The sequence below is a fragment of the Cariama cristata genome, unplaced genomic scaffold, assembly GCF_000690535.1.
Source record: "Cariama cristata isolate BGI_N322 unplaced genomic scaffold, ASM69053v1 scaffold4762, whole genome shotgun sequence".
In the NCBI taxonomy this organism is placed as follows: domain Eukaryota; kingdom Metazoa; phylum Chordata; class Aves; order Cariamiformes; family Cariamidae; genus Cariama; species Cariama cristata.
The window spans coordinates 117,642-143,731 of record NW_009601983.1 but is presented as its reverse complement, the minus strand read 5'-3'; the positions used below and the strand labels follow the sequence as shown (position 1 = coordinate 143,731).

Here is a 26,090-nt window from a genome sequence, read left to right as displayed (position 1 = left end):
GGTCTCGGGGGAAGGGAGGGAGCACGCAGGTGGGAGGGGAAACAGCTAAATCTCAGCAGCCTTTTCTGCTAACATCAGCTGCCTGAGATTTTTGGTTGAGAAGAAGTGCTTGGCTCTTGTTTCGTATCACTCCCGTGGAGGGGAATTAAACGCCCGTTTCCCTCTAAAAGTTGGGGACCTGTGCTTATGGCTACGCGGAAAGTGTGTGGTGGATCGGCTAATGAAAGCCGGATCGGTCAGGCTTCAGGTTAGTATCCTACCTAATGAACCAATTCCTTATTGTTTTTGTTATTCACGCAGAATTTAAAGGAGAGGCTGTCATGTCACAGGACTGCAACGATGAGTGGGAGCTGAGCAAAGAGAACGTGCAGCCCCTCCGGCAAGGGCGTGTCATGGCCACCTTGCAGGAAGCACTGGCTCAGCGGGAGACGTCCACCCACACCGCGGTTCCACTCAAAAAGCAGTGAGCGATGCTTTGACACCTTTCCCCTTATCTTCCTGCCTTCTCATCTATTTTTCTATGTCTTATTTAACCGTGTTAATCTCATAGGCATTAAAAAGAGCATAAAAGAACAGGAGTTTAATAACTGATGTCTATGCTACTATCATACTCCAGGTATTTAGGCCTACTTGCTGTGTGTGCTGTACAGTATAGCCTACTATTTTTAGGTTTGCAAGGGAGTATTTAAACAGCAAACACTAGGCAGATTTGGTTGTGCTTTTAAATGTATTCATTAAGAAAAATACAAAAAGGTTACAAAGAAGAGAGTTTTTTTGTCTTTCCTACAATAATGTATTGAAGCAGGGTATTTCTTAGGAGATAAATACTTCCTACTATCATAATGTAGGCACAGTACAGGTATCTCCGTATGCCTTCTCTGGATTGCAAAGACACCTGAGTGGGCAAAGTCAGCTTTGGTTTGGTCTGTCTTGCATACAGTATTCCACAGATATGACTCTATGACTTCAAGGTGTATCTTGTGTCCCAAACCTATTCAGTTATACTTCCGTTGTCTGATATTCAAATTTGCATGCACTGTGAAGGCCAAGTTGACTTTGTGAAGAGTCTGCATATTGTGTCTGTATTGTGTTATCAGACTTGGAAGCACTGGTGCTTGTCATGCTGCACCATCTGAGTGATTTCATGTGAAGTCATCAGGTCTATGAACACCTGCCCAGTAGTTACTGAACCAGTGTTTATCAGCTGGATCTGGATTTTTTTTCATGGAAAGCCATGGAATTGTTATTGTACTGGGCTCTGCAAGAGCGTTTGTCCAACTGGACTCATTATGTTTGTGAGGTGTTATGGTTGAGCAGAGCCTTCCAAGAATAAGGAACTGCCTGGGGAACTTTACAGGATCTGGACTCTATGATCTTAAAGGTCTTTTCCAACCTAAATGATTCTGTAAGTTAGAGCCACTGCTAAACACAAGCTAATGTTCTTGTCTAACTTCAAGGTGCAAGGGGTTTTTCTTTCTTTGTGTACTTCCTGAGGGTGAAGTCGTGTTGTAGGATTATAATGATGCATGGGAGTTGAAGAATGAGACAAGATTATGACTGTCAGTGTGGCCGCTTAGATGTGCCTTCACTGTGCTCTCTGATGCAGTTCTATAGTTGTGTGATCACCAGGCTTTTCCATCATCCTGTGTGTGTGTTTCACCCTCCTCTTATACTTAAATGAGGGATGTTTTGTGCAAAAATGAAATTTCACAATATATCTGTCTGCTAATAACTCTTCATAACAGAACAAGCCTTCTGTCAAGGGAGACCATATAAGCTTTAGGGTAGTAGAAATTCTTGGAAATATCCTTTGGAAAGATGCAGATCTGTTCTTGTTAAATAATGAAACATTTTCCAGTCTTTTAATTTTGAAGAAGAATGCAAAACCTTATTTTTTTTTTATTCTTCTGGTCTCAGTAAAACTCAAGCCTAAATATATGCTAACCTAGCCTGTTTTTAAGTAGACCTACAAAATTATATGAACGAGAGCATAGGTCTTAGTTTACAGTGTAGAAAACATCTTTACGGTTATACACATGTATTTATTGGATGGATAATTTTATTTTTTTTTAGGGAGTTTGAATCAGAAATCCGATTTTACTCTGGAGATGATCCACTGGATGTCTGGGACCGGTAAGTTTCCTTTTATTTCAGAAGAAAGAATAGAAAGGTCAGATATCCTTGTAAAAGCTTGGGAAAAAATATTCTAATTTAATAAGAAACTCATTAAACGATAAATTCTGTAACAGTTTTTTTAATAATATGTTGTGTTTCAATAATATGCCTAACTTTTTTCTAAATTTCCTTACGTTGTACAGAAACAGGAGCCTTGGATCTTATGCAGAACTGACTTCCTATGAATATATTTCATCTCTAGGTACATCAAGTGGACAGAGCAAACCTTCCCACAAGGTGGAAAGGAGAGTAATCTCGCAGCAATATTGGAAAGGGCAGTGAAAGCACTCAATGCACAGCAGCGATACTACAAAGATCCCCGCTATCTTAATCTCTGGCTCAAGTTTGTGAGTGTTTTGTGAATATGTCTTGGGTGCTGCTTTTTCTTGATACTTGTCATGTCATTTGCACGCACTTAAGCTGATTTTTGTGACAACAAAATCAATGAAGAAGTTGTACAACTAGTGTAATATTAGAAGTATCTCTCTACAAATGTGTTACCTACTCTTGAATTCCACTTTTCATTTTCAATAGGATCTTCAGACCTTTTTTAGGATCATTCAGTTTGGACAGCTACAAATTCCATAAGTTTTGTTTTGGAAAAGGTAGTTTGACTGAGAGCTTGATTATTTATTTAAGGAGAAAAGAAAGTGATTTAAAGATACATTTTGGGTGTGTCATCTGTCCTACCAGTTATTTAAACTTCTAACTGTCATGTATCCACATCCTGTGGGTAAGCAAAACCAAGCTGAGTGTATTCTGGTCTTACCTTGTCTCTCCATTGCTATAGTTTTTGTTGTTCTTGTCATTTTAAAGTAGCTTTTCTCCAGGTTTAGCTTCCTGAGCTGACTGACCAGTTCCAAAACTGATAAGAAATATGTTGTACTTTTTCTAAAACTAAAATAACTATTCTCAGGAATACTAATATGACGTAATTCAATCATTGAATTATCTCCGATTAAAAAAAATTCTAAGAAATCACTGACTTTGAATATGTGGGCTAGAATTAAGGGATTGGTAATAATATTGACAAATATATACATGCAGTCAGAGGTTTTTCTCATTATTATTCTTCTCCTGTTGAATTCCTTTCCTTTACCTTGTGCTCTGTGACATGATACTATTGTACGTCCTGGCCTTACAGCTGCTCCTGTAAGACTTGTACTAAAATCAATGGAGTCTTGCAGGAGGCATCAAAATGCAGACATTGACTTGAAATCCTTTGTAGTCCAATGTGATTACTGAAATTCTTTGGTTGTTTCAGGGAGATTGTTGTAATGAGCCCTTGGATCTGTACAGTTACCTACATAGCCAGGAAATTGGCACAACCCTGGCACTCCTCTACATCACATGGGCAGAAGTACTTGAGGCTAGAGGAAGTTTTAAGAAAGCAGATCTGATATTCCAGGAAGGTCTTCAGCGCAAGGCTGAGCCTTTGGACAAACTCCAGTCCCATCACAGGTAAGCTTCCAGCTAAAGGGAAGAACTTAGAGTAGTCTTACGTGCTTCAGTGGATGCCTGGTACAGTGAAGTTTATGCTGATTTCAATATTTTTCTTAGGCAGTTTCAGGCACGTGTTTCTCGGCAGGCACTACTGGGGCTTGAGGAGGCTCCTGATGAAGAAGATACGGGTCTTCTGGGATCTGCAGAACCTCAGAGAAGCTCATTGGCAGATCTAAAAGGCAGGGGGAAGAAAAAAATGATAGCCCCAATTAGTCGAGTAGGAGATGCACTTAAAGGTACGTTCAGTTGCTGAAACCGTGTGTTATTATTGGAAGAGTTATATCTTTTTGTTGTGGAATTTACACTTGAGTGTGATAGTTAAAGGTTAATTTGCATAAATCTTTTTTGCTTATAGCCACAAACCAAAACAGAAGCTTCCAGACTCTAACTTCTCAACAGCTTGCAAATAATCCAGGTTTTGCTGTGTTTGATGAAAATTCAGCTTCCAGACCTGAGATTCCCGTACTTACACCACAGCCATGGACAGCACCTCCACCTCCGAGGGCCAAGGAGAATGAGCTAAGCGCAGGGCCTTGGAACTCTGGCAGGGTAAGGAGTCTCAAAATGGACTGGCAAAAAAGAAAAAGGTGTGTGTAAGCTGATGACTTCTTCTGATCCCTGAGGCAAAGGTCATATTCTTTCTCCCTTGCCTGGGGTTTGTGTCTGTGTGTAACTACAGATCTTCCTAGCTTCTTCCTGAAGTGTCTCTGGCTATATGTAACCTATTTAAGTTTAGCAAGCTGATATTGCCAGAATAAGTTTAAAAAACTCTCTACAGTTCTTAAATCAAGACATAATTCTTGCTAACCAGAAAAATTGGTAGATATGCTCTGCCAAACTGTTTGGAGGACAGAAAAGAATGTAGGTGGGAAAACACTAGCCAAAGAAAGGGAGAGAAGCCAGGCATCAGTTAATTCTGTAAGAACGAAGAGCAAGAATGAAATTGGTATCATACAATACAACCTGAAGGAAGAACTTGTTGCCTGTCGTCTTATGAAAATGAGGCATGTACAGCATTCTGTTAGTCTGTTTTGAAGTGCTTGTGAGGAAAACAGAAGACTGGAGATCAAAAGAATTCAAGAACTACTGTATCAATGGAATATTTATCCTGACAATATAGGGAAGCTTGCCAGTAGATGAAAAAAGGATGACAAACTAGGTTCCAATGGTTTAATCTAATGCTGGAGACATGAAAAGAAGCAGCTGTGCTACAGGTGTTTAAGCTGTTCTAGAGAAATGATCAAAGACATTATCTGAAGGAAATTAATCCTGTGAAATCAAGTTTGTTTCACAGATCCTTAGATAACCCCCAGTGTTCCCCTTTTCTTTGTAGATTAGAGAGGAAGAATAGAAAGTAATCAGATGATAAAAATATTAGACTTCTATATTGAGAAGTTGTTATAAGTGAAGCTTAGGAAAAAAAACTAGGATGAAGGGAGGCAAGCAAATGGCTGAAATTCATGGAAACTCCAGGAAGAATTACTGCCAGATACAAAGCAATTCAATTAAGTGAATGGAAAAGTTCAGTAAATCACAGGTTTAATTTAGCTGAGAAGAATGAGGAGGAAGAATTATTAATGTAAAACTTCTTTTATCAGTTGCCTTGCTTTGGGCTGCTTTACATTCATTCTGATCCCCAAATACTTCTGTATTCTTTTAATGTCTGTCCTTAGAGTTCTCTCTGTTCCTCCTTTCATGAAATTTGTTAGATTTAATTTTTAAAAAAAAACAACAAAACTGCAACTAACAGAAGAGTTGAGGATGTTTAATTCCCCTTCACTGAAGTGTGGTGCTCATTCTGGCATGTATTACGGTGAAAGAATAACCTTTTTCTGAATGCTTTGAGATATTAAAAGCTGCACAGAGGAGAGAGGCTTCTCTTTTATTGCCAGTGAGAAGGTGGCTAAGTATGAAAAATGGTAGAAAAGTCAGTTTGTGAAATATCCGCACCTTGTAACTTTTTCTGCTTAACAGTCTAGGGGAATTTCAAGTAGGCGGATGAGAGTAGCATGTTGCCAGATTAAATTCCATCTGTCTTCTCTTAAATAATGGACCCCAGAAGCAGTTAAGGGATTTTTGTGGTGTTGGCATGACATCTGAGAGGAAAATCGAGAAGCCTGGAGGTTCTTGATGGACAGCAGAAGGAATACTATAATAAAATTGGGATAGTCTTGGCTGAAAAATGAGGACTATAGCATTTCTGGAAAACAAACAAGAGGAGCAACTGGCATACCCAGCTTGACCAGCACTCCTTCAGAACAGCAGAAACTAGGTACTGATGAGGACATGCAGGAGTGTGTCTTGCTTTTTCAGGTGGTAGTGCTCAGCTGGTGTTCTGTAACTTTTTACGTATCAGAACAGAATTAATCCTGTTAATTAATCTTGGAAGAGTCTATCAGGTTTAATTTTTTTTTAAATAACAAAAACTACAAATGAGCCAAACACTGGGAAAAGGGAGATTCAGAGTATAGAGGAACGTAGAGTCTAAAAATGAATCTTTAAGCTGTTAACATTGACTTTTTCTTCCTCAGCGTCCTCGCAGTAGTGCAAATTCTGGTATAGAAGTGCCCTGCCCACTGCCTAATTTCACCCCATATGTGGAAGAGTCAGCTCAGCAACAAGTCATGTGAGTCTTCAGTCTGAAATGGGGATTGCATTTGAAATTGTCAAAGCTGCTTCGTAAAATTCTAACCTGGTTTGCCAAGTAGCCAATCCTCTAGATCTACAAGAATCTAAAAATCTGTCAACCTGGAAGCTCTTAGTGCTTTAGCTTGATGCAGAGGCTTCAGTGGAGGATGCATAAGGACATGGGAAGTATTTGACTATTGCTGCTCATTATGTGGGAGCCTATATCATATTTATATATGCTAATTAGTGTAATAGTTTAACTCGGTGTGCTTACACAAAACAGTTACCTCTCTTAGGATGCTCTTTGCTATGAAAGCAGCCCTGAATTGAGACAGACTTATTACCGTCTTCCTGTATCTTGGGAACTCGGCTCACTGTATCTGGAGTTTTATTCTGAAACAAGCTATCCAAGTTTCCATGACAACAGTGTTGCTTAGGTTATGGGGGAGTATGCTGTTTTGCCTGAAATTACCTTCCTGCTTGTACAGTGCTCACTGAAATGCTGATAAATCCCAGGAGATGAGGTTGCTCTGTTTTGTTACAGCAGAGGAAAATGCATTATTCTGCAAAGCTGCTTAACTTTCTTGTTCTGTAGCTGCTGATGGCCATAGAATACATAGGCTCTTCGTAAGAGAGAAGTGGAAAAGAATGTTTGGTAACACAGACAGCTTATTGCGTATCATTAAAGAATGTTGAAAGGTGGCTAACAGCATGGATTTTTTTTTTTTTCTCCTGTGGCTTTTGTATGTTGTGTGTGGACTGCAGAGTAGCTCTGACCAAGGACATGTCATAATTTAGTTTAAGAATATGTAAAAAATCAAGTTTCCGTCTAAGCTATAAGACTGTTTCTTGCTCCTGAAAGTCAGTGATGCCATGGAATTAAATCTCTTGACATGCCAGTCTCTCTTAGACGAACACTTGTTATTTACAGAAGGTAGCATCTTTTTATACCAGGGAAAAGGAAGGAGTGGGTGGGAACTGAACATCGTGATAAATTGGCTGTAAGCAACCTGAGCAGAGAGTTTGTACGTAGTTTTATACTATGTAGTTAAAAGTTTAAAAGCAGATTTTTTTTTTCTACCTTTGGGTCCGTTTCCTCATGATGCCATGGCCATCAACCAAATCAAGTCTGAAAGTGTCGGACTGAAACTGTGTAAACATGATGCAAATCATGCCATCAGTTGTCATCTAGAGATTTGGGTAGAAGGACCCTGTAGTGATCTTGGTAACAAGCCCCCATCCACACAAATAAAAGCTTTAACCCCCGCCACCATTAGGAGCACCTGTTTGCTGCATGATCTCCCAGGTGGTCTTAGGGTTGTGAGTCCATTCACATGCAAACCAAAACAGATGTCTTGGAACTGTCCACTGTGTTTTTCTTTTGAACTAACTATTCACTCAGGCCACAAGTAATGAATGCATTTCTCAAGGTCAGTTGTTCAGATCATCTTTTGTTGAGGTACAGATAATTGCTGGAGTCATCTGGATTACTGGCATCTGCAGAAATTCTGGTGGTTCTCTCCTGAAATTAGCATGTAGCACTTTCAGAAAGCACTTTCAAGCTAAGAAATTGACTGCTCCTGAGTCCTTTCACTGTACAGTGATGGGGTGGTTTTTTTGGTGGTCTTTTTTGTGTTTGTGGTGTTTGTTTGGTTTTTTTGTAATGGAGTATTTAATTTCTGTCACTCAACATACAAAACATTTTCCTTAAGCAAATTCCCCTCTTATTGCCTCTTAAATCTCCCCTTTTTTCTTAACCTAAAATGCCAGGCTTAATCTAGTCCAAGATCTTCCAGTTTTAAGACCTGCTGATTCTTTCCCCCCTCCCAGATAAACTCCATTTTGCAGGATGATTAGGGACTGGTCACCTGTGTGGTCACACAGATCGGTGGAGCTAAGGTAAACACAGATCCTGCTCCAGAATGCACAGCAATTCAGAGTATCACAAGAATTTTATTTGCTCTTTACTGGGCCATATTAACACTTTGTTATGGGCTTTGGGGTTTTTTTTTCATCACACAATTCTGAGTTGGTATGCTTGGCTTTTATGTGCTATCATTCCTTTTTTCTTGTTTGTGTTTTCTATCAAGAGAACAGAATGTCTATTCTACAGCTAGATTCTGAAATTTATCTCCTATGCTTGCTTTTCTGCAGTACAATGAAGTAATAAAATACATATAATCAAAGTAATAACTGCCTTTTTTTTTTTTAGGACTCCCTGCAGAATTGAGCCCAGCATAAGCCGTGTTTTAAGTGCTCGCAAACCTGAGAAAGAGGAGGACCCACTACGGCGAGTGCAAAATTATCAGCAGGATACTCAAGAAAAGAAAGAGGTAGTGATGTACTGTAAAGATAAAGTTTACGCTGGAGTCGAAGAGTTTTCTTTGGAAGAGATCCGAGCTGAAATCTACAGAAAGAAAGCAAAAAAGAAAACTGAAGGTATGCTTCAAAATGGGATGGCATAAGACTTTCGAAGATGGAATTGGAAAATTATACTTCTTTCTTACCAGCATACAGCTGTCTGTTATTGCAGCTGCTTTTCTTTTTCTACTGGAATAGTTATTTAACTGCTTTGAGGTATAGAGAAAGTAACAAATCTGACAGCTTGACGTGGTAAGCCATGAAACATGAAAAGGAGACCAGAGGTTTTAGCCCCTTTAAAAACAATTTAGGCTTTAGCCACAGATTGCATGTGGAATAAGCATTGTGCCTTACAAGATTTTCTTCCTTAGAGGAGATGCAGGCCATAGCACAGCAGAAGGAAGAAATACAAAGGAAAATTGAGGAGCTGGAGAAGAAATTGAAGAAAGAAGAAGATGACAAGCAGCAACGACTGCATGAACAGGTACTGTCCTCATTTAACTGTTCTTTTACAAGTATCTACTATTTTATTATAAAAAAGTAAAAGTACCAAAGGAGGAACAATATCTAATATGTGTTTCTTTGGCTAGCACTTTTTAAACATTTTTTGAAAGGATGCTTCAGTCTGTTGTACACATACATCACCCAGTATATGAAAGCTCAGAGGAATATTTCTTTTCTCCCAGACAAGCCATATCCTTTCACTACAGGAATGTAAATCAAAGGCTTCAAGTTTTGTAGCGTTACTTTACAAGTTTTGTTAAGTTATTTAACAATCGGACAAGTTACCTTATGCTAAGGTATAAACTTCTAAATTTTTTTTTGAGTAAAGGTATGCCAGATGCTTAAGGGCAAATTGCTCCTTCTTAAGCTGTATTCATGTGCAATGTCCTTTATATAAGAGAATTTGTAGTGCAAAAGAAGACAGGAAAAGAAGCGGGAACTGGGGAAAGAAGTGAAGGGTTGCAACGTGGTGTGGGCTAACCATGGTAGGCAACAAAGCACGACACACCTGCTTGCTCACTCCCCCTCAGTGGGATGAAGGAGAGAATCAGAAGGATAAAAGTGAGAGAACTCATGAGTTGAGATAAGGACGGCTCAATAGGTATACCAAAAGCTGTGCATGCAAGCAAAGCAAAATAAGAAATTAATTTACTACTTCCCCTTGGCAGCCAGATGTTTAGCTGTTTCCAGGAAAGCAGGGCTTCATCATGCATAACGTTTACTTGGGAAGACAAATGCCATAATTCTGAACATCCCCCTCTTCCTCCAGATTTTATTGCTGAGCATGATGTAATATGGTATGGAATATCCTTTTGGTCAGTTGGGGTCAGCTGTCCGAGCTGTGTCCCCTCCTGACTTGTGTGCCTGCAGCCTCCTTGCTGGGGTGGCAGTGTGAAGAACAGAAGGCCTTGATGCTGTGTAAACACTGTTCAGCAACAGCTAAAACACCAGTGTGTTATCAATATTGTTCTGGTCAAAAATCCAAAACATAGCACCTTACCAGCCACTACAAAGAAAATTAACTCTATCCTAGCCAAAACCAGTACACAAAGCCATATCTGATTCATCTCCAATGTATAGTAGTATGCTTTCTTACATAGCAGATTTTTTTTTTTCTTTTCTATGCAGACCAGTATTGAGCAGAGTATCTTTCAAGCAAGAATACTTTGGTCTGCCATTGCTAGGTAGTGTTTAAACCCCAGTTTTCATAGGTTGCAAATAACAAGTAAAAGTTAACTATTTTAAAGCTTTTCCTTTTCCCAACGTCATCAGTTGGGCTAATAAAGTATGTTCTATCTCCCCTCCCTCCTTCCTCATTTCCATTTCCAAAACAATGCCTTAGTAGTAAATATTTTAAATACTGAAATACAGTGTTGTGAATTTGATGTAAGCTGTGTAGCTGCTTACATATGTCTTTAATAGTTGCAATATAACTGAAATCTCCTATGAAAGTTATATACAGTTGCAAAGAGTAAAATTATGCATTTTAACTACAGTAAGCTATAAGAATGGACTTTTTTCATGGAAGTAAATTAAATACAAATAAAAATGGCTAAAGACAACTAATAATCTATCAGGGCTTTAACGATGTACACAGGATTATCATATGTTCTTGGAACCTTGCTGCATGGCTTGCAATTCCATCATTGTAGAACTAAAATATGGCTTTGTTTCTACAGCCAACAGAGACACCAGAAGATTTGCCACCTTTAGGACTGCAAGGATTTACTCTTTCCAGTGCAACAGAAGCTGGAGAGAAACAGCCTCAGTTGCAAAGGTAATACAGGATTTTCTTTGCCAGTGATGAGAAAATTTGTGGGGATAATCAGTTATGAGTAACATGGATCACTAGCAGATGGCCTGTTTCCACAGGCAGAATGGAATATGCCCCTAGGTATCTGCCTGTAACCAGGATCTGTAATCTGTCTCTATATATTTTCAGTTATTTGTCTGAGGGTCTTAACTTCTTACAAGTATCGTATGTCAGCTTGACTTGCCTTTTTTACAAAGTTTACTTATGTTTTGTGAAGGTGTGTAAAATATAAGAAATGAGTTTGTATCTTTTTCACAGTGAATTCCAGGTCTCTGAAGATACTCAACTACATAAACCATCTTGTTCTGAGGGTAAGTATTTAAATTTTTTACCATTAAGGAGAAGGCTGTGTTAAAGGGAAGTGTTCTCTTATATAAATAGCAAGACTGCAACAAACTAAAACCAAAAATCTAGGTGAATTAGAAGAAGGAAAATGAGAATGTGCCAGTAGTGCCTTTAACCATACTCAGCAAAAGACTGAACATCTGATGTCTGAGAACTGTCACTATTTGAAAGGACTTTGAAGCAGAAGAGTTGTTTTTTTTCTTTTAATAGATGAAGAGCTTTCTTCACAATTTCATATATGCACTGTTACTAAAATATGTAAAAGAGTTTAATGGTAACATTAACATTGATACTATCTTAAGTCCTCCTTTTTCCTCAGAGGATTTGGTAGAGGAATACAATCGGAAATTGTATATTCAGTTTTGTTGTTGGGAAAGGTGCATGCTGAAGAAATTTGCTTTTGACCCAAACTGACTACTGTTACTGTTGACAGAGGTTATCCAGTCTCTTGATGTATGCCCAGATATACAAAGGGAAAATGTGTTTTTAGACTCTGATGTTGAACAAGAGGAACAGAGAGATGAGGCCAGCCTTGGGAAAAAAGGTACAAATTCTGAAGCATATTCTAAAAAGAGCAAGCTAGCTAACATAATATGGTGGTAAAAGTGTGGTTCATTAAAATGACAAAGCCAAGCCTTTTTTAATAGGTTTCTTTAAATGTTAGTTCTGTAACTTCCTGCCAGGACTGGTATTTTTAAGACTGTATTAAATGTTTTAAGTAGCATTGAATACACTGTTGTGGAAAAACAGTTGATATAATAGAGCCTCTTGTTTTTTCTTTACAGATGTAGGTTTCCTTCCCCCACCGAATCCTGCTATGTTTTTCTCCATATTTGATGAATCCTCTGCTTTGGCAAATCAGAATATAAGGTAGGATTATTCAAGACTTAGATTTCAGAGGGAGAGAAAACTGAAGTACCAAACCACTTTCCATAGCAGCTGAAATACAGTACTGTTTCTTGTATGGATGTGGAGTGGTTTTTTGTTTTGTTTATATTTGTATTTTTTGTTTTATTTCATTATTCTACTTGAGAATTCCATGATGAGGAAGTACTCTCCTGTTGTTCCCCTTCAATCTAGAACTATTTAAGCTGCTATATGAGCTTTCTTCATTCTGGAGACCTGTATATATTGCAATTTACTGGTACCTCTGTAGTAGAAAGTGGTAGATTGAAATTGTCAGTAGACTTAAACTCTTGAGAGGAATCTCTGTTGAAGATCGGAAGCTACTCTAATAAATATTTAATAGAACGTAACTTTATCTTAGTTGTTCTGCAGATCATACACAGAAAAGTGCTCGACGCCCTCTTGCTGTTCGTAAACCTTCAGATTCTCTAACTGCAAAGGAAAATGTAACACCAGAAGCCTGTGTAAGGAAACAATTTACTCCATAGCAGATTTCCTGTCAAGGAGAAACCAACATAGAATGTCCTATTGTTGAACTGAGTGAGATTGGCCGGACTGACATGATGACAAGGATTCTAAACTTCTGTCTGGCATGAATTGGGTGATGTTAAGATTACACTGGAAATTTCATGGTTTTATTAGGCTTTAAGGTGGCCAGTGCAGAGATGATTGTAAGGAGTCTTCTAAATTTTAAGCAACTGATTGGTGGCCAGGATTACTCATGCTGAAACTTTTAAAAGTTTGTGTGATGAAGAGTTGCACTCTTAAACGCTGCCTCATGTTCCATCTGTTTTCTTGCCACGCATCCAAACTAGCAACTCAGCTCCTATATTCATCACCTGAAGTACCATACACTTGACTCCTAACTTAAACCTTTGTATCTCGTTTCCTAAGCTATGTGTCTTTATGTGGCAGTTTTGCAGATGTTTGTAAAGCTTTCAATAGAGGTAGTTGCTGTCTCGCCAAAGGACTTAGTTACTGCATGCCACAATAGACCTTTAGACTGGTTGCACGGGAGGATTTTATTCTGAGCTGAGAAGGATTTTATGTACAGCTACAATATGAAATACTTAGCAGTGTTAAGCATCATGCTGATTTTGGTTCTACGAGTCAGTCTGGATAACTGCACAGTTCTGCTTTGTATGTTCTATATGTCTTCAATGCCCAGCATTATAGTAAACACTTTAATAATGTGCTTATAACTGAACTGAAATGCACTTCTGCAGTGGCAGACACTAAGTAGCCTTTAACAGTTCATGGCAGCTCTGCAGCACTGCAGAGGGTAACAAAGCTATCCTTTCTAGTTGGAAAAAAATTTGCAGTTACAGTTAGGATTTATTTACTCAATTTAAATGAGCAATATGAGTAGAGTACATGAAGACTGAATGTCAGATTCATGTTGGAAGGCGGTGGGGTGGCAGAAAGGGGAGAGAGAAATGTTCAGCTTTTAAATTAAAAGAAAATTTGACAGAAAATCTACAGGCTTTTCACTGTCTCTTCCTACTTTTTTCAGGATGAGCTGAATGGAATTGAACCTTTGACTGAAGATGCAATTGTGACAGGCTCCTACAAGAACAAATCCCTTTGTGCCAACCCAGAAGACACGTGTGACTTTGTTAGGGCTGCCCATCTGGCCTCAACGCCCTTCCATGGCGTGGCAGCTCAGAGAGTCCCAGCTCCCGCTTTTTCACAGAGTATCCTGAAGGAAGACTGTCCAGAATCCAAGAGCACACCTCTGAATCAGCAAACGCTGGTTTGTGAGGGAGTGTACAATGAAGCTCTTTGTGTAAATAAACTGAGGTAATTAACAGCAAAGCATCTTAAGCCCCTCTTCCTGTGTCTTTCTTTGATTGTGGGTTTACTATTCTGTTGCTAAAGAAACAAATTTCTGAAGAGATCAGAATATACTGAAGACAGACGTTTCTCTAGCTCGGAGTCCATTTTGCCTTGAGCAAATTTAAGAGGTAATGGCAAGCCCACTTGACTTTTTTGCATTACTGCTGCAGGATTTAACTCCATGCTTTTTCTACCAAATAACTTGCAAACAAATTACAATAAACACATTCTGTCTTTGTAACCAGAGATTAAAAGTGGAATCATCAGTTCCTTTTATACTTGTATGCTTCTGTAGTTATTTTTAGTATATAAAATGCATCTGGTGATTATGGCTTAGATTTCCTCTACAGAGGAGAAAAGCTGGAGGAAAAAAAACAACTGCAGAACAATCTCCTGTTTCTTATCACTGTAAAGAAAAAAGCATCCATTGTATGGGCTTTTCTTAACTTAGAACTGAGTTTGATTTGCTAGCTGTTAGTGTGTAAACATGTATACCATGCTGAAGGTGTTTGTTCCTGGGAAAACCATGCTGATTATAATTAGGAAGGAAGAGCAAGAGTTATTTCCCACCGAACCCTTCACTGCTTTAAAAGCACTGTAGATCTGAATTTTGGTAGCGAAGGGAGTAATAACCATTCAGTATGTCTTCTGTTGTAGCAGTGATATTTAATGGAAGAGAAGATAAAATTCATTTGTAGACTAAGATTGAGTATAAACAATCATTGAAGCTAAAATGAAGTTCTGACATAACTATCGTTTTTCCACTAAGGATGGGAAAGGACTTCTTTAACATAAAGAAGTCTGGGAGTGCACAGTATCCTTTCATAGTTGCTAGACTGGCATTATCTAGATGCTGTATCTTCTGAAATTCTGAATAGTTGATGACTTCATTTACAGCCCCATCATGGAAGCAAGCCTGGAAGATACTCGCTCGTCAGGTTCTTCTGTCTCCTCAGGATCTTCCCTTTCCTCTGTTACACAAGTATCTACTATTAAATACCTGCACATTCCTGAGAAACTGGAACTTGCTCAGAGCCTGCCTGCTGAAACCATTACTGATTCTGGAGGTATCAGTGCAACCGTTACTGGTTAGTACTAAACTGAGTTTCACTCCCAACAAATAACTTGCAGCTGACACTAAATTATGGCGCTCTTTCTGTACTTCCTATATTCTATTCTGCTTTCTGTGTGTTTCCCATTACTTTGACTTGTGACTAAACTTGTTTCTCCCTTGTCAGAAGTAGTAGTGAGGTATACAGTATAGCATGCTTGTCAGCATCCAAAAGATGTAAATATTAAAGTGATGGAGATGTTATTTCAGATCTTAAAGCAGGGAGTGTGTAGGAGTAATGAGGTCAAACTCTGAAACGAAAAAATTCCATGAACGGTAGTGAGAACTTCTAAGACAGCTTTGTTTTGTTTTGTCTTGATTTTTTTTTTTTCTCTCTGTAATCATACTGTGTGTTCTCCTGATATGCTGATAAGTGCCACGTTGAAAAAGGTGAGTATGAATTTGAAATCTAGTGGATGTTGCATAATTTTGTTTTCAAATCTGCACTCCTAACTTTGCTGTAAACTATTGTGTGGCTTCACAGTATGTTTCTTTTTCCTATTGAAGCAAAACAATACTGGTACTTAACTATTTAACTTCATTTTTTTTTTTTCTTCTAGCCAAAGACCTTCGTTTCTCTCTGCTATAAATCTTTGTATTACAGTTAGAACAGGAATGGTCACAAAAAGCCTTCAAAACCTGGCCTGTAGAATTAGGTTTGTGTTGAATGACGGTTTTCAAGGTGCTTAACCTGCTTTAACTCCTTTGACTTCAGTTTATGATATTTTAATTAGAATCGTGTATCTGAAAATTCTCAGTGTATCTGCTCTAGAGATGAATATGTTATTGTGTGTCTGCAGACTATTTTATGATGAGGCATGCTTGGGAACTGGAATGAAAATACAGTTAGGAGAGGAGTGTTGTCACTGAAATAGCTGAAATATTTTGGATAGATCTTATGCTCATTTTTTTTATCATATGCACTAATCTTTGAAGCAAGATGAAGAATCTTTACAGATTCTTTTCAGAAAAAGAAGGCATTTGTTCAGGTGTTTTAATGGTCCTTTTTTTGAAACTTTTGATCATTCCTGTTGCTTTTTTCTTGTTTTCTGCATGTTTCCCTTGAACTGCAGTTATCAACCTGAAAGTAGTAATTCTACTGAGGGCTCCTTAATGCTGCACAGAGCAGAAAAATTACTTCACATGTCTGTCAGTTTATTCCTGTAAAATATGCCAGTAAATTTCATAGGTTTGTGACTGGTAAAACATTGGAACACCTATTTAGCCTTCAACCTACAGTGTTTCCTGTATTTCCTGTACTTTCACAAAATTACTTCCTAAGCAATATCTTACTGCAATGCTTTTCAAATAAACAGAACAGGAAGTAATGATACTCTGATTCTTACCTTTGTACTGTGAAAGCTGAAAATGTTGTCAGCCATTACTAATCATAGTCTTTGGGAGAGGAAGTCAGTAGGAGCCATCTAGTTCTGCTGTGATTTACTCTGCCTGATCATTTGAGATCAACATTTCTCTTGCTACCGTGGTTTTGTACAGATGAACATCTACGGAATTATTTTCTCTCTGTCCTATTATGCAAGAAAATAAACCCAGACCTACATGTAATTATCTTATGTGTCTTCCAGGAGCTAAAAGCCATTAAACTCTTAACATTGCCGTCAGCATCAGAGTTGGAATCCAACTTTGTTTTCCTTTTCTTAGATAAAACCCCTGCTGTATTTGAAGGGGTGAATTTCAATAAAACCTTTCATTTAAAAATCACAAACTGATCACTTACTGTGGACATAGATTTAAAAAAGGAGTGTTAATTTGCAAGATGAGTTTGAATTCTGCTGTGCCTGAGCAGATGTACCTAATCTAATTCAGAGCTTTGTCTCTTGTGAAAGATACACTTTACACGAGGCTACAGTAGAATCATTGAGACCTCATGATGAGATAGTCTGTAAGGTAGTTTCAAAGATGAGTGTTATGTTCCCTTCACAGAACAAGAAACTGTTGGAAAGAGATTAATTGACTTGCTGAAAGCTGATGCAGTAAATCAGTATGCAGATGAAAGCTTCTAACATCCAGGTTACTTTTTTTTGACAGACACAATCAAGACACAGAGACTCAACAGCTAGTTTCAGTTCATCTGTTTCTATTACTTGTCTTCCTAGGTGATGATGTAACTCAGTTCTTGTGGAGCGCTGAACAGCGTAAAAAGCTTTTGGATCCTGTGCCAGAATCATTGACTGCTTCTCCAAATTTTCTTTTGGAGGCTGGTGCTCTGCCTGTCATGGAGTTTGAGAAAGACGTTGAGCTAGGTAGGTGTGCCAGACACTCTGCAGTACAGGGGATTTATTTATGTTCTAATTGGTTTGAAATATACTTCATATTCACCCTCGCTCGTTTTATGTGGTGTAGATGGGGAATAACTTGAACAGCCTTGGTACATATATTTGCTGTGACAGCTCATAAATGTAAACTTTCATAACAGGAAATGAGACTTACTCTATCAAATGGGAATACTGGACCAAGGAAGAATACAAGATGTTTTTTGCCATTCCAGCTAACTTTCCCCAGCTGGATGCAAAGGGATTTGCAATAAAGGTAACACATATGATGGTTATTATACAAGAAGCATGAAATGTTAAAATCGTCAGCCAATATAAATTAAAATGTAGTAAGTTTGGTCTTCATTTCTGAATTCTGCGCATGAAGTTTGCTACTTCAAGTTCCCTTTCTAATTGTTGATATAGATTAAAAGTTTCTGACTATGGAAAATGTCTGTCTTGGTAAAGTGAGGAAGAAAAAAAAGAGGATGAGAAGACTATGAAGATGAGCAATTTTCACTTTATTCCAAAAATAAATGTTCTTCTGTACCTTCTTGTAGGTGTATTCTCAGCCTGTGCCTTGGGATTTTTATATCACACTTCAGTTACAGGAGCGTTTGAATACTGATTTTGACCAAAGCTTCAGTGAGAACTGCAGCTGTTACTTGTATCAAGATGGCTGTGCTATTTTGCACAGGGATGTAAATCGCTTCACGCTTGGGGTCAGTACAGATAAACAAAGTACAATTGTAGAAGACATGAACTCTTGCATAGGGTACCATTAGTGAGCTTTGTTTGTCGTTATGCTCATTGCTGAAGATAGCTTCATGTGTTTAATCCCACAATCTAGATCCTCTGTTTTTTGTTTTATCTATACACAAATTAGGACTATTACAGCCTTAGTTAGAGCTGATTTCTCATTTGTAGATCATGTGCTTCTCAAAGACAAACTTGAACCAATTTTTCATATTTTCTTTATTCATGAGTGATAAACAACAAGAGCCAAGAACCACGTTATATTCCACAATGAGGTTTGCATCTAAAACTCTTGTTTATTTTAGCATCTTTCAATAAGTTCCAGTCTTCCGGTCTGCTGTAGCAAAGTCATAGCATTTAGTGTCTTGCTGAAGGATTTATGTTTGAAATAGTCTTGTAAGTGCATTTTGGATTATTGCGTATAAATAGGATACAAATTAAATAGTGATTTCAGTCTTCAGTTCAATTTCCTCCTCCTCATCTTTTGTCCACTTCTGAATAATAGTGCTTCATAAGACCTCATGATTCTTTTAATTCTGGCTGCGCTGATCATGGGCGAAATCTGATTATACTGAATTTAGGGTAGGACTGTTATCTCTGTACACGTGAGTAAGGAAAAAAGGTGAGCTATAAGTATTTCACTTAATCTAAGTTAGAATGGCATATAGATACATGTTTATTCCCTGTTTTCAGGATGTTATTCGTGGCTGTAAGTCCATCGCAGAGGAGGTTATCCTACTGGTTGTTTATAATCTTCTGGGTGTGGTAGAGAAGCTCCACAAAGCGGAGATTGTCCATGGAGACCTGAGTCCAGAGGTGTTCTTTCTGGGAGACAGGTTTGTCTCTTTTTATGAATATGGGAGGATAGAGATAATACTCAGTTTCAACTACAGCTCTTCTGCTTTTGTAATTTCTCCTCTTTAGTTGGGGTACTGGTATTGCAGTCCAGTTCTTCTTAGGCTACAGTATATTCTGAAAATAGTGAAAACACTTTGTTTAGGAATAAACCTTTCTTTTGTTTATTTCTATAGAAATACTATACAATGATGTTGTAAAACTTATACTAATCAAAATGTTTTTGCTATTGCCTGTGTTCTCAAGTTTCTACTTTACCAATGTACTGGACAGCTGACTGAATATTGGTAAATAACTTGCCTTCTGGTTTTATGTATCTGAAAAACAGGAGATTAGAAAAGACAAAGGGCAGGTGGGACCGGACTGTCCAGACACTCTCTTAAACAGATTGCTTAGCCTCCATGACAGTCCACCTTGTAACCTGATGCACAGATCTAGTCGTCATCTTTAACCTCTTTCAACCGTATTATTATTATTTCACTGTTAACAAAGTCACGTATGTCTTGGAGTGTGATCTGTGAACTAAGTGTGGGAAGATAGAAGTTTGGAATGTCTAATCATTCAGATATAATACCATTAGAAGAAATTCACTGAAGATGTTCTTAGTCTTCACTGATGTGTTAAAAATAGCTATTAACTTTAAACTTATTTTGAACCTACAGTCATCTAACATATATATACCCCCAATATTTTATTTATAAGTTATAAATAAAATAAATATAAAGCAATTATCTGATTGATTTATAAATTACAGATATGTGCTACTGAAGTTCTAATATTTTCTTCACACAGCCCAATGGATTGTGTTGCACGTCTTTTACGGTGCACACTTCTTATTTTGGAAGTCACTGATCTAACAGGGACTTGGATATCTCCTGCTGGATTTCTCTGTGGTGAATGCAAACCAAACTGCCAAAAAGTTAGGATAATGGTATTTTTTTTTTAGATAGCAAAAACTATCCTAGGACAAGTGCATAGCATAAATTACAAAAACCACTCATAGCATACAAGTATGTAAGAACAACAGTAGTGAGAAGTGTGATCTGCTTATATTGCTGTCTTGGCAGTAACTGTCATCTAGGCAGATACTTCTCACTGCCCTTTCTGTTTGTCCTCCCTACTGTGTAGACTAGGAAAGGTTTATTAAAGTATTATGAAACTTAATTCTTTCTTGTATAAAGTATTCTGAGGTCTTGAAGGAGAGGGAGAAGTGCTAAACATTAAGCTATTCTCCTGTTCCACCAACTGTGTTTCAGATAACTGACAAATATCAAACCAGCATCATCCTTAACCCTTTAGTGTTTCCCATTGCTTACTCTGGAGATACCAGTATCATCTCTAAGCCTCAGGCTGCCAGCAGGTTCCCCATCCAGGGGTAGTCCTTTCAGCAGTAGTTCTTAAGCTAACCATCAGAGGGGAGCATTGACATAGCTAAGACTCACCTTCACTATGCTGTTAAATTTCATTTAAAAAACAAAGTTTGGATTGTCTTATACTTCATTTGCTTCCTCTGCTCAGGATCTGTGATCCATTTGCTAATGATGAGATGACAAGAGCTCTGAAGATAGTGGATTTCTCTCACAGTCTAGATTTGAGATTACAGTCTCAAGTAAGTTTGCCCAACAGCTTTCCCATATCTCAGACTGCTCATGGACAACAGCTTCTGGCAAAAAGTTCTCTTCCTTATCAGGTGAGTCTGTTTAGCAGGACATCTTAGTTTCTGTGTTTCCTTTACAAAATCTCTGTGTTCTTAGGTTGTGTTTTGCAATCGCTGTGGAAAGCTCTTATCGATAAATACTGAATTAAAGAGAATTTTTCATCTGGTTAAATCTTTGGCATTAAGTGAAGGGACTAGCAGAGCTGTTGAGTTCCTGTATTTATTTACTACTGTAAATACTACTGTATTTATTTAGGAACCTACAATAAGACTGGAATTTTACTTTTTGAAGTTTTCTTGCTTAGCAGGTCTCTGGAAGATTCTGATGCAAAGACCAATTCAGACATAAATGTATAAAAGCACCACCAGCAGAAATGTAGTGGATTGCAGAAACTGGCAGAAGTTAAACTTTCTGATGTTGTGGTTGCAGGTAGACTTGGTTGGCATTGCAGATATAGTCCATTTGATGCTGTTTGGGAATCATGTCCAGGTCTATCAAGAAAATTCCATCTGGAAAATCAGCCAAAATGTATCAAAGTAAGTCCTTTTGCAGAGGAGGCTGCTGGGAAAGAACAGACTTCTAACTTCCTTCACTTTCTTTACAATGGTACCATCTTCAAAGCTTACATCACAGAACTTAGTGCTGTTGTTGCCAAAAGCATTAGCTCTGTGGGGACTTAAATTTTGAAGCTACTAGACTCGTTCATTGTATAGTAGCCTCAGTGCTGTGTAGGAGACAAAAAGCTGAATATGAGCCTAACAGTCCAGTTAAGATGATTTTGCTTTTTCTATCCTTTCAGACCTTTCTATCGTTTTCGCTTGATAAACCAAGCTTGGGGAAGTTTGTAAGTGGGTGGGTGGTCGGGGAAAAAAGAACTATGTGAGCATGTTGCTTTTGAAATGGAGATTATTTTGGTTTACTGCTGGTGGTTTGGGTTTTTGTTTTTTTGGTTTTGTGGTTTTTTTCATTCTAGGCTAGGGTTACTAAGACACTGATGCCAGGGTTCTGTCTGAAACTGTTGCAGAAACAGTATACATGTACAAGAAGGAAAATAATTTAAAATTATAATTTAAGATGCTTGTGCAAGCAGCTTCTTTTTGGAAGCTGCTGTTTGTCCTCAGGTATTAATTTCTACTGCTCTCTTAGCCACATGTCTTGGCTATAAGACTACTCTGCCTTTATCTACCCTTTGCTTTTAGACTAAACACTTGTTCATTTTGTTAGTCACATCCTGCAGAATTTTCTGCCTTAACATTTCATAAGGATTTTCCAGAACACTCTGCTCATGACAGAAATTACTTGACAGATATCTGCATTCAGGATCATGGTATATTAGCTACACTTGCTGGGTGGATATACTTCTATAACCATTGCCTTAAGAAAACCTACTACCAATCTGGGAGTTGTCCGGTTCCCTAGCAACCTGCATTACTTACATGTCCTAGTTTGTTGTAGTCAACCTTTGAAAGCTTCTTAAGCTGTGTACAGGGGAAAACCACTTTTTTCTTTACTGGGCACATACCTGTTTTTCTACTACTGATACCAGCAGTTACAAGGCTGTAGCAGGCTTCTGCTGAGTACTCCCTATGCATGCCATACTGTACCCTGTAGCTTTTGGTTTTTCTTCAGAGGATCAACTTACAGGACTAGGCTGTGAAGAACAAAATCACTAAAGGTGATTGGTCTCTGAAGACATGAATATCAATGATGTATAGGTTGGCAGTAAATATTTGTCTTATACTGCCTTTGTTTCAGAAATACTTTAAAAAAAAAAAAGCAGAAAAAAGCACAACTAAATCATTGATGGAGACTGGCTTTTGCTCTCTACTGGCAGATATTCTAACATGACATATCTTTGAGCTATGTAAACCTGACCTGCTCTGAAGAACAGGACTCCTGTATATTAACTCATATCAGAACGTGATCTGTTTTTAACAATATTCTGTTGAGATAGAGGGAAAGATTTCTGATAAGTGTTGCCTTTTTTTAGTTTAAATTTTTATTATTCATTTATTTAATAATTCTACAAGAGATTAAATTGAGCTACTGCAGATGAAGCCACACAAAGCCTGAGTTGAGAAGGTAGGAACAGGGTGTTGGGGACTTGATTGGGAGGATGGGTATGGGAAAAATAGCCATAACTGTCTGGATAACTGGAGCACGAGGAGCAGAGTAGCAAATATAGTCTGAGTTTGGAAGGACAGGGCTGGCTGTTATGGGGAGTTTGGAAGGGACGGGTCAATTGGAAAGGAATATCAGTCAAAGCTGGGGACAGTGGATTGAAAGAAGTAGGATTCTGGATAGAGGTAGAACTTGGCAGGGGATTTGGGTAGAAGGGGAGTGAGACCTGTGAAGGACTAGAGGAGACTAAGGAGGAAGAAGGTAAAGCCTGGGCATGCGTTCTGTGTAGCTGGAACCAGGCTGTGATGGCTCATCGCTCACTTGGATACATCAGCTTATAACTTTGCTTTGGAGTTGAGAGTATGAATAAGGAATTTCCATTTTCCGTCCTGCCTTCTACTTTGCTTCTGAAAGTGTGATAGACTTATTATTATTCATCTTCTATACTTATTTTTGAATATCAAGAATTCCAAGAAATGTTTGTATAGTTACATGTTATACTGAAGTCTTATATCAACAGTGTAAATGAGGCATTTCATTATGTGGGGATAAGGAATCTGCACTGAATCTTTTTTTCCATTCACACACAGATCTTTTAGTGTGTCTTGCTCTTATTATTTGATGACACTTCCTCCAGTCAATTTGAAGTTTTCACTAAATTCTGAAGTAATCTCTGACAAGCAAGTTTACTGCTGCGGGGAATCATCATCCACCAGAAGGGACTGCCCAATTAAGCACTTCCCTGTGAGAAGAATCAGCTAATGGATATTAATCTTGTGCTTTATCCTTTGCATACAGCCATGCATGGCAGTGACACTTGCAACACCCATGAAGACACAGGATTCTTTTTCCTGCTGCTTTTAGTAATTCTACTTTTCTTTTGTAAAGATCATGTTACTTCTGTCCTTTCTGCTAAAAGTTCTATAAGTGACTCGGAAAGTGTTGGGTTTTTTTTTTGTTTGTTTCTTAGAGTTGGTTTAGGTTTGTTGGGGGTTATTTTTTTGAGGATTGTATTGACACAATAACTTTCCCCAAAGAACGTTCTGAGAATTTAGGCAGTGACAAACAGAAAGAAGGCTGCTTACTAGAAGGCTGACTGGTGTTAAATGCAACAACCATGACCTCCTTCTCTTAGGAAAACTTTAAAAAAAAGGACTTCATAATTAAGTATTAAACAAATTTAAAGATAGTAGAATGACTAGTAAAGCCACTACCTTTACTACCAGTTCAACAAAATTCCAATGCAGTGGGGAATTGCAAGGCAAAGCACAAAATCATTCTAAGGCCAATGGCCTCAATAAAGCAGAACCCACTTACAAGGTGACAGAATGAATGCAAAACACTTAAACATTGTAGTAAAGACTTCTGGAAAGGTAGAATGTGAATTCTGATCAAGTTTCTTTTTTCATCTTTGAGCATTACTCTAAGGTAGACAACCTGTTTTTCAGGGGAGGGGAATTTTAGCATGTTACCATTATTAAAGAATGGATTTGGAGTTTTTTCAGTTCCAGGAGTGTGTTTAGTTTTTCTGTTTTCACTATACTATTTTAGGAAACTTCCATCTGTGCAGGCTTATGTGAGGTAGCATATAGAAGCTGTGTTTGAATTTTTAGGACTATTTTTGTCACTCTTAACTGCTTAGACATCCTTACCACATGTAACCTTCTCTGCTATGCCCCTTACTTGGCTAAGTCCGTGAAGAAAATGGCATCAAGTCTTGCGTAGTTTGGGGGTTTTTTTCTTGGTTAGGTTCTGTATGACTTCATTACTCTAGAAAATGTAAGAGTTACTAGTGTAATAGTACAGGCTGGATTCCTTCTGAGACTATAGCTGCTGCTGTTTTGTGAGTCACTTACATGAAGCAGAGACAGATAATTTGTTCAAAAGCCAATGTAACTCCTAGATTGAGGGAGAAAAGTGCTTCAGTAGTCAGAAGTGCGGCGTATGGATTTCAGTGCAAGACTGAAGAACAAAGGGTTAGCTCTGATACCGTTTTTCTGAGACTTTTTCTATTCATGTTGTGTGCGTATATCTGGGAGAGAGGGGATTTATTGCTATTAATTGTATTTGAAATGTTATCTGTATAAGAACTCTGGCAGATGGAAGGCAGAGAAAAAAGAAGGTAAAACTGGCTGTGAACCACTCTTCTTCCCCACTCCACCCTCGCAGCTTTCCTTTAATATTGACCTGTGAACTTAACTTGCAAATGGGGGAATGAGATTTACCTCTACCCCTTATTCATGAAAGGAGTCTGCCAACTTTGTTGGTTCAAAGAATGCTCTTGGTAACTTCTTTAAATTAGAAGTGCTGTGGCTCAGTGTGAATGGTGATAGTGGTCAGATACACTAGAAGAGGTAACTGGAAAAAATAGTGGTTTTGATAGACCTGTGGAACAGCCTGTCTAGTTACTATCCAGAAGCCTACTGGAGAAAGAGAAAGGGGCCCACATGTATAAACTTAACAATACATTCCTAGTTTGCCTTTGCATTTACTTATGTGAGTGAAATTATTATGTCAGACTTGGTTCTCTCAGGGTGTTTAGTGCTGAATATAAATTAAAATCTTGACAGACATGTTGTGTGTGCATACTGTTTCACTGAAAACTGCTCTATTTGTTTTAGGACTGTTGACAGTGATTTCTGGAGTAAACTTTTTGGGAGAATTCTGAATGCAGATGGTAAGTCCACAGTGCCTCTGCTGAGGGAGTTAAGAGAGGAAATATGTGACATGTTTGACAGCCGTTTCCAAGAACGTCTTTGTGAATCCTTAGCTGCACTGGGAGAAACTTTCCTCTTGGAGAACTTCCTGTGATTTCACAGAGGACAAATACAGTTTGTATTATAGAGAGGAATTTTTTGTTAACTTTTTATTTATTTTTTTTTTTCAAATGTAAGCATGAACAGTGATTGTAGCTGTTTCTGCAATTCTTCACATGAGACTTGTTAAAGAATGTTGCTATTGCATCAGTGCACAGATAACCTCCTAAGCCTGCTACATCAACTGGTCTGTGTCCGAGCAGTTTGCCAGAGAAAACTGGTTGTCATAACTGCCTCCTTTTCTTTTTGTGTAGCTCCTTAAAAATGTGTTTAATACATAGTTCACACTGCAGTCTCTGAAACAAAATGTCTTTGTCCTATGTTTAGTTGGTCTTTTAATTGGCGTTTCATCAATAAAGTTGTATTTTGATAGCAACTCTGTCATTAAACTTTACTGTCAGACGGTTTCAAAAGACTTGATTTAGTATC

General features: G+C 38.1%; 1 protein-coding gene across 1 annotated transcript; it reads left to right on the top strand.

Annotated features, from left to right (window-relative positions):
* The first annotated feature begins 320 nt into the window (after positions 1 to 320).
* BUB1B (BUB1 mitotic checkpoint serine/threonine kinase B) lies at positions 321 to 25,778 on the top strand. The gene is made up of 22 exons (XM_009710651.1): positions 321 to 463; positions 2,074 to 2,133; positions 2,378 to 2,522; positions 3,440 to 3,636; positions 3,736 to 3,914; positions 4,034 to 4,227; positions 6,210 to 6,304; positions 8,519 to 8,745; positions 9,039 to 9,151; positions 10,851 to 10,948; positions 11,243 to 11,295; positions 12,115 to 12,199; positions 12,597 to 12,699; positions 13,749 to 14,035; positions 14,969 to 15,159; positions 17,300 to 17,446; positions 17,620 to 17,732; positions 18,016 to 18,177; positions 18,905 to 19,047; positions 20,585 to 20,756; positions 21,154 to 21,260; positions 25,467 to 25,778. Exons 1-22 carry the CDS (start codon positions 321 to 323, stop codon positions 25,654 to 25,656), a joined length of 3,204 nt encoding a protein of 1,067 aa, XP_009708953.1. The 3' UTR covers positions 25,657 to 25,778.
* Positions 25,779 to 26,090: the final 312 nt, after the last annotated feature.

What these genes read in the sequence shown, in the direction of transcription:
- BUB1B (XM_009710651.1), top strand. Translation starts at nt 321, where the DNA reads ATGTCACAGGACTGCAACGATGAGTGGGAGCTGAGCAAAGAGAACGTG. An exon ending in AGCAACGACTGCATGAACAG is followed by an intron (nt 9,152 to 10,850) that starts GTACTGTCCTCA and finishes TTGTTTCTACAG; the next exon opens with CCAACAGAGACACCAGAAGA. An exon ending in TAAACCATCTTGTTCTGAGG is followed by an intron (nt 11,296 to 12,114) that starts GTAAGTATTTAA and finishes TTTTCTTTACAG; the next exon opens with ATGTAGGTTTCCTTCCCCCA.